The 10279-nt window shown below is 42.1% G+C and overlaps 1 protein-coding gene across 1 annotated transcript; it reads left to right on the plus strand.

The window, feature by feature from the left end:
• The first annotated feature begins 602 nt into the window (after positions 1 to 602).
• Positions 603 to 1631, plus strand: LOC138452899 (trace amine-associated receptor 3-like). The gene has a single exon (XM_069605245.1). The coding sequence runs from the start codon at positions 603 to 605 to the stop codon at positions 1629 to 1631; it is 1029 nt and encodes a 342-aa protein (XP_069461346.1).
• Positions 1632 to 10279: the final 8648 nt, after the last annotated feature.

The following is a 10279-nucleotide window of genomic DNA, read 5'->3' on the forward strand; positions in this document are numbered from 1 at the left end:
TCAGTGGTACCTAGAGCCAGGCAAGGGACTTCGTCACACTTCCCATAACACAGCATATTCATAATATGCTTTGGCAAATTGCTAAGATTGTTTTGAAGTTGACCTCCAAAGTTGAAAGCTGAAATTTGGTAATTTTAAAGTTATATGGATTGCTTAAGATCTTAAGAATCTTATTCCAGCAATTGATACAAAATAACAGGAATGTTGGTCAATATGAATACTATGATACCTAATATGAATGTTGTATTTGAAATAAAATGTAATTGAGGTAGTATTAGATGTATCTGGTGAAATGTTTGCATTTAATAGGTTTGCTTATGTCACTTTGACTGGTTCTTCTACTAACATGGCCGAAAGAGTTCCCTGCAAACTTCCCAGATGAGTATCTATCTTTTAAAAAAAGTATCAGACTGCGATGCATGATCGTTAAATAAAACAATAAACATATTTATCAATTAAATATTGTTTATATCTCCAATTTAATTCTTTTCCTTTTTGCGCTAGAAATCACCACCACTGAGAAAGAAAAATCTACATTTGCCACTTGCATGTAAAATATCATCACATACATGAATCAAGAAAGAAAGCCTTAAGAAAGCATTATGGACATTCCTGAAATTCCTAAGGATTTGCTCAACTGTGTGGAATTTGGAAATGGATCATGTCCCAGTACTTCAAGAACTTTAGGGATCAAGCTAACAATGTATTTCTTCATGGCCATCTCCATTGTCATTACCATCTTTGGGAATCTTGGCCTCATCATTTCGATCGCCCACTTCAAACAGCTTCAATCCCAAACCAACTGCATACTCCTTTCACTGGCAACCACAGACTTCCTTCTTGGCATCACCATCATGCCCTACAGCATGATCCGCTCCGTGGAGAGTTGCTGGTATTTTGGACAAACGTTCTGTAAATTTCATGCAAGCCTTGACCTCATGCTTAGTGTGGCATCCATTTTCCATCTCTGTTCAATTGCCATTGACCGATATTGCGCTATTTGTGACCCGCTACATTATTCGAGCACGATGACGAAATCAGTGGTGAGGGAGTTGCTGGTATTTTGCTGGTCCGTGCCTGCCGTGTTTGCATTTGGCCTAGTTTTATCAGAGGAAAACGCATCTGGAATTGAAGGCTACGAGACACTTGTTTCATGCTTTAATTTCTGTGCGCTCATGTTCAACAAAGTTTGGGGGACCGTTGTATTTACCGTGTGCTTCTTTACTCCGGGGTCTATCATGGTCGGGATTTATGTCAACATCTTTTCAGTCTCTAAAAGACATGCAAGGGTAATTGAGAACCCACCAGAAAATATGAAGCATGACTCCAAAAGCCAATTCTCCAAAAAGAAAGAACGCAAAGCAGCAAAAACACTGGGGATAATTATGGGGGTGTTCCTGACATGCTGGTTGCCAGCTTTTCTGACAGTTTTAATCGACCCGTACTTGGGGTTCTCTACCCCTATTGTATTGTTCGATATGCTGATATGGTTGGGGTACTTCAACTCCACCTGTAATCCCTTAATACATGGTTTCTTCTACAAATGGTTCAGAAAAGCCTTGTGGCACATAGTGTCTGGGAAAATATGTGATCCTTGTTCTAGTTCCATTAACCTGTTTCTTGATATGTAAACGTGCCATTTAGACCACATCTATACTGCTAGCCCCACACACCAACAGAAATCCTACTGACTGGATGTGGGGGTTGATTGTGGCAATGTGGCACGCATCTTTTCTCTTAGGTCAACAATCTCATGCGGGCACTGACATTGACAATGAGGGACGCTGAGTAAATGGCCAATACAATGCTTACTATGTATTAGCTCTGTGGAATAATGCACACAAAAAAAATAATAATAACCAGTAGTGCATACCTTGTTTGACAGAAAATTATGTCCTTTATAAAATTACTGATTGTGTATGTATGGAATTTCTAAAACACAACACTAGCTGGGAAGCTTTGGAGCCCTGCACATAGGGATCACAGCCAAGGATTTGCAGGTACAGTGTGGGGATAGCAGAGGAGGTAGACAAGGTAGGTGGGAGCAGTGGAGGCGTGGGAGACCGGAAATGGTGGAGTATGGTTGAGTGAGTGATGAACGATTGCAAGATGTTATTTGAAGAGTATGGCCTTCATGTCCCTACACAAGTTTTGTTCCAGAGACAGGGTATATAGCAGGAAAGGGCCGGTTTCATGTTTTTTCCCTCATGCAGTTCTTTGTTTCCAGTGTGGCAATGCTGTGTTGGACAGATGGCTTTACAAATTCTTAAACCAAAGGATGGTTAAATGGTCTTTATTCACTCAAGAAACAAATATATGGTTTTATCACCGGAAAGGGAATGGACAAATTCAAGGGTGCCCTTTCTCTCTCGCTCTCCCTCTTGTACGATACTTGCACCGCTAGCCCAGGCTTCTTTATCTCCCTACCCAGAATCGGGACATGGAGCCTTATTGTGGCGAAGAAAGGAGAAGACTGAAAAGTCGGGAAGCAAAAGAACAAGAAAAGAGAAGGTTGCAAGAACAAGTGAATTAGGAGGTGACGAATGACTTCCACAAGAGGCAAAAGCATAGGCAAAATAAACTAAGGGTCGCAGGAAGGGCAGTTGAAGAGAAAGTGAATGCCCTATATCAGAAAAGAAGAAGGGGAAGTAAAACCTTCTGCTAAAGACAGGAGGCTGCACCCAGTAGTGGAGGAGCTAACCATGGCAAACAAATAAAAAAGGGGTCTGCAACTACAGGAACCTAATTAGGGAAGCCTGAGTCCTACTCTGATGCACATATGAAGCTACCCTCGGATGAGGGATTGGCAGTGGCGGCCCCTGGCAGGAAAGCTAGACCTCCTTCAACTGCTGGGTGAGATCAAGAAGGAAAACCAGGGCTCGGTATCCGAGATTTCCCAGAAAATTGCCACTATCAACAAGAGGATTGTTTGAGGGGTCAGAAATGGGAGACAGACACAAATTTCGAATGTTTTCAACATTAGGCATTTTACTTAAATAAAAGGGTTTGGATAAAAGGCCTTTCTGTTCCTATCCTAAAGAGAGTTTCCCTGACTAGGAAAGCAAAACTAAAGATCAGCCTGTGTTTCGTAGTTAAAATTAGGCAAACTGTCCTTGTGTCCAAAACGTATTTGACCCTCACACTAAAAATGAACAATAAAAGGTCTAAGGTAAATGTCTCTGCTTTAGATTCAGCAAAAACTAAGTATGTAGATCTTACAAAAAACAATCCTTGCATCCAAGGGATGATTCCCTTCCCCTAAAATATTGAAAACGTTCTGTTCAAACAATGATTCTTTAAGAATAATAGAAATGTCTCTTTCCCATAACACTTACTTACGAATGATGAAAAGGTGTCCTTTCCAAGCAATGGAGATTTAAAGATGTCAAAGTATCTTTTCTACACAGTAACTTGTAAAATATGGTCTCCTGATTTACTCTCCTGCCAGGAACCTTTTCACAATCTCTTTTCCTTTTATATATGCAAAGTGTTTTTTCCAAGCAATGATTTTTGAAAGGATGGCAACAGTGTCTATTCTAAACAGCAACTTCTTAAAGATGGTCTATTGGTATACTCTCCTGACAGGAACCTTTTCACAATGTCTTTCCTTTCACATACTCTAGAACAGGGGTCTCCAACCTATAGGTTGGCAAGAGCCACTTGTAGTTAATAGCCAATACACAGGAGCTACTGGGGTGGTGATGTCCATGGAGTATGAGAATTTGTACCAATATTGTTTGGGGCGGTTTATTTTGTCTTTATATAAAAAAGAATAACATATGCATTTAAGATATTAATAACTAAAAAAACATCTTTATTTCATTCTTTATTATTAGTATCTGTCTCCTACAAATTGTTGCGAATATCATAATGTAGGAAACCAATTGGAACTTTCACTGTAATGCAGCCACTGTATGCTATGCTATCCACCCGAGCTCAGTAATCTGGTGTATAACTTGAAACAGCAACAGCACCAGATGCTGTCAGACGGGATCAAAGTTTTGATTTCAGGAAGTTGATGTCTGAAAAAGGCAGAGTCGTAGAGATAGGCAATCACATTGGCTGATCGTGCAGATACTCTCCTTGCCATAGTTTTTTCACCTAATTGCACACCTGACATGGCAGACATACATTCACAAACGTTTTTAAAATCTCTTACAACAGACTCGGCCATGGGAGTCATTCCTGAATTGCGGCCAGACAGTCTGGGATGAGAGAAGAAGCAGAGGTGGCTGAGTGGAGCCTGAAAAGAGAGCTGAGTCATCTGCATAACATTGAAAATTGGAGCAGAAAGTAGCGATGCAGTCGGCAAGAGATGTCAGGTAGTGGTTGAAGAGCCAGGGAGAGAGGTTAAACCACTGGAAAACACCACAACTAGAGAGAGATAGAAGAGAGGAAAGACCCCAGTTAGACCTGAGAGGGTTGGTTGGTGAGAAAGGAGGTCAGCCAGGCCAGGGCCTGATCAGTAATATCAAGGAGGCACGGAGGCAATTGAGCATGTTATGCCAGCCACAGCAATGCCTATCCCGTGCCAGCATGGCGACAATCACACTGGGCTGTCATTTCAGGGACTGCCAGGTGCCAGCATAGTCTATGCTCCAGCACTACTAGCATGAGCTCTCTAGATCAAACACAGAATCGGTAATGCTGAATTAGGTCTGCAGACTAGGGCAAACATTCATAGGACAGGAGGCAGAGGTAGTGAGCGGATGCAGGTATGGGACTAAAAATAAAGAATGTGAGTCCCAGTAGAGCAAGCAGCAGCATTCCTTTGAGAACTCAGTGGCAATTTAAGACACCCTTAACTGGCTGGTTGGGGACTTTGAACTTTGTATTACTGCAAAATGCCTATCAACATTTCTCTGTCCCCACTGCCACTGTAACTTTCGCACTGTAGATTAAAGATGCACATTTTCTTTTTACGCTGGGAAAAGAAATGGGTTGCCACTCTGGATGGAAATGAAACATCATTTGCCTTTTTTTGGATGGTGTAAGGAGTTACTGGGAAGCCTCGGACCAGCTACCAGCAGCTCACGATCTACTTTCGAGACCTTAGCTCTAGAAGGATTACCTGTTATACTGCCCTGCCAGGAATCTCCCCTTTGGGCTTTGAAGATCTGCTGGTATACTCTCCTGCCAGGTATCTTTCCCCCAAAGGCTCACTGCCTGGTGTACATCTTTCAGCAGGTCTTTGTATAACCTTAGCTGAAAGAGCCACGGGCACCATGGACAAAATTTATCTTGCTCCTGTTCAAACAAATTCTATAAAATAAAATAATTCCAAGCTCTTGGAAATGAGCCATAAAAATACCTATATTCAAGAAGGGTGATTGAGAAGATCCACAAAACTATCGACCGATCACACTTATTGATATTTTTTGTATCTATATTGCTGTGTGACCTAAATAAGTGGGCTTTGGCGAGTGGATGCTTGGATCCGAGACAAACAGGATTCGTGAAAGGAGTGGAAACCACCTTGAACCTTTTACTCCTGAATCTGTGAAAACTCATAGCGATCTAAACTAAGTCAAGCTGCTATGATACGGTCATTGATTTGGAACAAGCACTCGATAGTGTTAATAGAGAAAAACTATGGTGAAGCTCCGTCTTGGATGACATCATGGCCCTTTATTCAGGAACCTCGGATGAAGTCAGATTGACCAGACTGGGAGATGTCACTCAACTAATTAACACGTATCAGGGTTTGAAACAAGGTTGCCCCCTAACCTCATCATTATTTAACCTCTATCTATCGGACCTACACAATCACAAAACCTTGTCCTGGCCTTTCCACCCAAGATTCAACATCAACATGTCATGTGGATAGTCTACGTGGACGATCTGGTCATAATTGACCAAACCAGGATTGGCTTACATCGCAGACTAGCTGAATTCATGTTATACACTGATGCCAACGATCTAAAAATAAACATTTTAAAAAACGTGCATATTGGAAATTGCCTCCCTGGCTAAGAAAACTCAAAACCTATAGAACATTTAACTAGAAAATGGGCGGAGAAACACTTGTGCAAGTCGAGTCAATCTGATATTTGGGAGTTCTTATAAATCGCAGTACAAATGAATGTAAGTGGTACGAAGTATTGAGACAAAAAAACAAAGAGACTAGCAAGCCTGGGACAAGCTATTCTTAAATAATACAGAAAATTCACGCTTGTACATCTCATACATTTCTACAAACAAAATGTTCAGCCCATACTAACATATGGCGCAGAGATGCTCCTCAACCTGAGATGGCAAACATGGCGATACTGGAAGGCCTCTTCTGGAGACGTGTTTTAAGATTATCAAAAGGGCTGCTTGCAGCCCCAATCAGGTACGAACTAGGACTACAATCCATGGAGGCGATAGTCCTCTGGAAGATCCTGTCACTTAACAGGAAATGCATAACGACAGATCATCTCCCACCCTTTCACATCATCAGAACTACACATGCTGAAAGGAGAGACCACCTATTGGAAAAATTGAAAAATAGATGTGAGAGCTTGCTTCCGATCATAGAAACCACGGCTGACAACATTGTACATAATCCAAATATGACCAAAAGAAAATGTAAAGAATAGGAGTGTATAACCACCCAACAAATGAGAGCAAAATATGTGCTAACAATTCCACACAAATATGAAAGGAGGACTGTTAATTGTGTCCCAAAATATTTGATCAAGTTTCCCTCCAGGCATTGGGCCTCATTACGAGGCTGGTGGTAGCCGTGCCTGTCGTACAGGCACGGCTGCCGCCAGTTTTTTCCGGCGCCCAGGAATGGTCAATTACCGGGTCTTTACGGCCTTGCCGGACCTGGTAATTGCCCATTCCAGAAAATATTCTTCCCCATTTCCATTTGAGCTGCATAGGGCTCAATGGGAATGGGGACGCCGGATACACTGGCACCGTTATCAACGGTGCCTGTGCATCCGACAAGCTCTGCCAGGTCAGACCTTGCGGCCGCAGTGGAATCCGCAAGCGGAACTCGTAGTTTGTTGGTCCGGGAACTACGGTACAGGCATACTTAGCGGTACCGTAGTTCCCAGACCGACAACCTTATAATGAGGCCCATTATCTTGACCTATTCTTGAGGTTCCGATTGAACATCTTACCTACTGGAGAAGTTTTACAAAAGTGGAGACAGCAGACCAATTCAGAGCCATCGTGTAGGTTTTGCAGCCAAAAAGAGGTGACCAAATACCTCGACAACCTAATGGCAGAGTGTCCAAACCTGAGACATTCAAGAACTATACACTTGACACGTTTCATCAATCAGACTAAATCATTGACAGCCCAAGAATGGTGGAATTTGATTGTAATAGGAGAAAATACTGGCATGTTCTTAGCAACAGTGACATTCTTGGAAATAGCTCTAAGTAGACATTCACAGGAGGGAATTGGTAACTTGCCAAATGCTTAATGAATGCATTAGAAAGACTACCCCACCAGTCTTGAATAAGGGTAAAACAACAATGAACTAATCTGTGATGCCCGCCAATAGAATTTTATCCATGCATAAGTGCTGGAACAATGATGAAAGATGAGTGATATATTACAATGTTTTTCTTATGATGTTTTATTTTATAAGGTTTATAATAAACCAAAGATAAATAAAACAATTTTTTTTAAATAACTTTATATGAAGACTTGTACAGATCTTGCATTTCAACTCCTTCATTAGTGTTCAATTGCTTATGACAACTTTTACTCCCATTTTCCGCATATGAACATGTCATATATGGAGACTTGTGTAAATTCTGTCTTTCTATATAACTTGTTTGATATTCAAAACAAGTTTCCAATTGTTTGTACTCCTGTCGGTACGCCCCGAGATTCCCAATACTTCTGCGCAGATCACTGGTGTTTGCTGGCGTTTCCAACCTGTGGCGTATGGCTGCAGCAAAGTCCTTGCTTCGGGGAACCGTTTCCTGGTCTGCAGACCCTTTTGAAATGTATCATTTACACGCCGGTTGAACTGCTGCTCTTCAAAGCAACCGCGTCCCCGGCAGCCTCTCCGCTGCTGTCGGCACCCCAGCATTCCTGCTGCATTACCTGTTGTGCTTCTCCGGTCTCTCGCCTTTCCAGTAGGAAGTACCTGCCTCCTTCAGCACAGTCTGCTCTCGAGTGTCTGCCTTCCGTTCTGCTTCCCGCTTCACCTCCTCTGCATCTCTCGTCTCCACCTTCACTTTTAACTTGAAGAGGCACACCATTTTTAAATATTCCCCACAGCCGAATTTCATCACAAAAACGTTTAGCTTGGTGTTTCTTTTAATCAACATTAACTCCTTCTTCCTCTTGCTCGTCCCACTAGTCAAGGTTTCACGAGAGTTGGAGTCCCTAGGATTATTGTGTTTTTTAAAGTTGGATTGCTTTGGATTTTGGTTTAAATCAAAACTATCAGAAACAGGAGGCGCTATACATGTGTTATGTACATATGAGGTGTGAATGGTATCCTGTCTTGGGTGTTTGGCAAGAAGGGGTTCGGGGGGTTTACAACTGGAAGGATTTGCATAATGACAACATGCATCAACAAATTCTGGGATTATAGGGTGTTCTTCATATGGAAGGAAAGAATACTGCGTCTCTCCTGATGTGGTCACCACATCTCCCCGACAACCATCTCCTCTTATGTGATCCTCCCTCATAATACCACCCCGATGGTCAGGATCAGATAGTGGCTACCGTCCTCTGGCCACATGGGAGGAGATCTTAGGCTGGGGATCAGTGATGACTCCACAGGATTCATCACAATTGACAGAGCCAAATCCCGTCTAGACGACATTACTACATGTGAGATCATTTATGATCTTTCTCTCTTTGACAATAAACTTTTGGTGCTGGAGGAACAGCAGTGACAGGAAGAACTGAAAACAAGTCACAATAAAGCATCCAGATTTGCAGTGTGGCCATTCAAGTCAAGGATTCCGAGCTGTCTGATTCAGACCATCTAGTAGCAGGCGAAATAGAAGTGGACCGGACACATCAGGTGTATTCCACAGTCCAATTGCGTAACAAGCTCATAGCAGACGTCTTGATAAGAGTGCATTTGTTCAAAATAAAAGAGAACATAATGCAAGAAGCTCGCTCCCAGTCGGATCTCTCCTTCAATGATGGCAAGATCATTTCTCCTCCAAGACTGGCCCATCTACATTATCAAAAAGGAGGAATTTTTGGGACTTCACATCTTTGGTGCGCGAAAAGGGAGTAAAATATAAATGGTGCTGTGAACCAGAAAAATGAGTCAGACAACTTGATGACATATTCAAATGGTTTTATTAAAAATAAAGAAAAAGTCTTAACTGGCCCTTTCACTGTGAGGGAAGTTCCCTACCTAAAAACTAATGCTTATGGCATTGAGTACAACATAAAAGTCTTTTTTCCAAATCCTAACCAACTAACTCGCTCTACCACTTTAGAAAAATAGCTAACAAAAAGAAGAGGGGAGGCTTGCACCACAGCCTCTGTATGGGCTTCTTCCTGGCCCAAACTTGTAGATGCCTTGCTCACAGTGCCAAAGTCTCTTGGAAGCACAATGGTATATTTTTCACAATCTTTGTATCAAGTTCTTTGCACAAAATTATAATTATCTTGCATCTTCAGTCTTTTCTTCATTAAAGAAAACAGGGTCTGCTTTTGAAATGTTCTAATCCCTCTAATCCCTCTAGGATAACAAAAAGGGCCACTTTTTCTCTCTCTCATATTCGAGGTGTTGTGACTTCCCAACGTCCTGTGGTTCTGTGTGAAATATTTTACTTTTCAAGTATGCAATTTCTCTTAAGACATCTGCCTTCTTGCCTATCACAGCCGCCTGTGGTTTCTTACACTTTGGTATCTGTACTGCTGGACATTCATCTTTCTTTCGCCCTCTCTCAGTATAGGGCTTGTATATGTCTTTCTTTTGATACTCTTGTTGGGTCTTTCAGCCTTGATGCACAATGTTTACCACATATTTGCTTCAATGGGGCTGTATTAAATTGATGTATACCTTGCAGCTATTCCAGCCTTGATATGCAGAGTTTGTATTCCTTTCACTCAGTTTAAATGGGGGCGTGTGCCTGTTATATTCCCTTGAGTTCTCGTATATCGGACGGTTATTCCAGCCTTGAATTGTAGTGTTCGTATTCCTTTCACTCATGTACCTGCACCGGTTGTGTTGTTTGTGAAAACTAGCAGTGTTCCGTCTCGCTCACCTGTACCAACCACCGGCGTTCGATTCCCCGTCTGTACCTCTCTCGGCGGGAAAGGTAGTTGTCAAGTGGAGCTCGGGACCTCAGGCCCT

The sequence above is a fragment of the Ambystoma mexicanum genome, chromosome 4p, assembly GCF_040938575.1.
Source record: "Ambystoma mexicanum isolate Mex_15411 chromosome 4p, UKY_AmexF1_1, whole genome shotgun sequence".
Classification (NCBI taxonomy): domain Eukaryota; kingdom Metazoa; phylum Chordata; class Amphibia; order Caudata; family Ambystomatidae; genus Ambystoma; species Ambystoma mexicanum.

Coding starts and splice junctions, on each gene's coding strand:
- LOC138452899 (XM_069605245.1), top strand. CDS start 603: ATGGACATTCCTGAAATTCCTAAGGATTTGCTCAACTGTGTGGAATTT.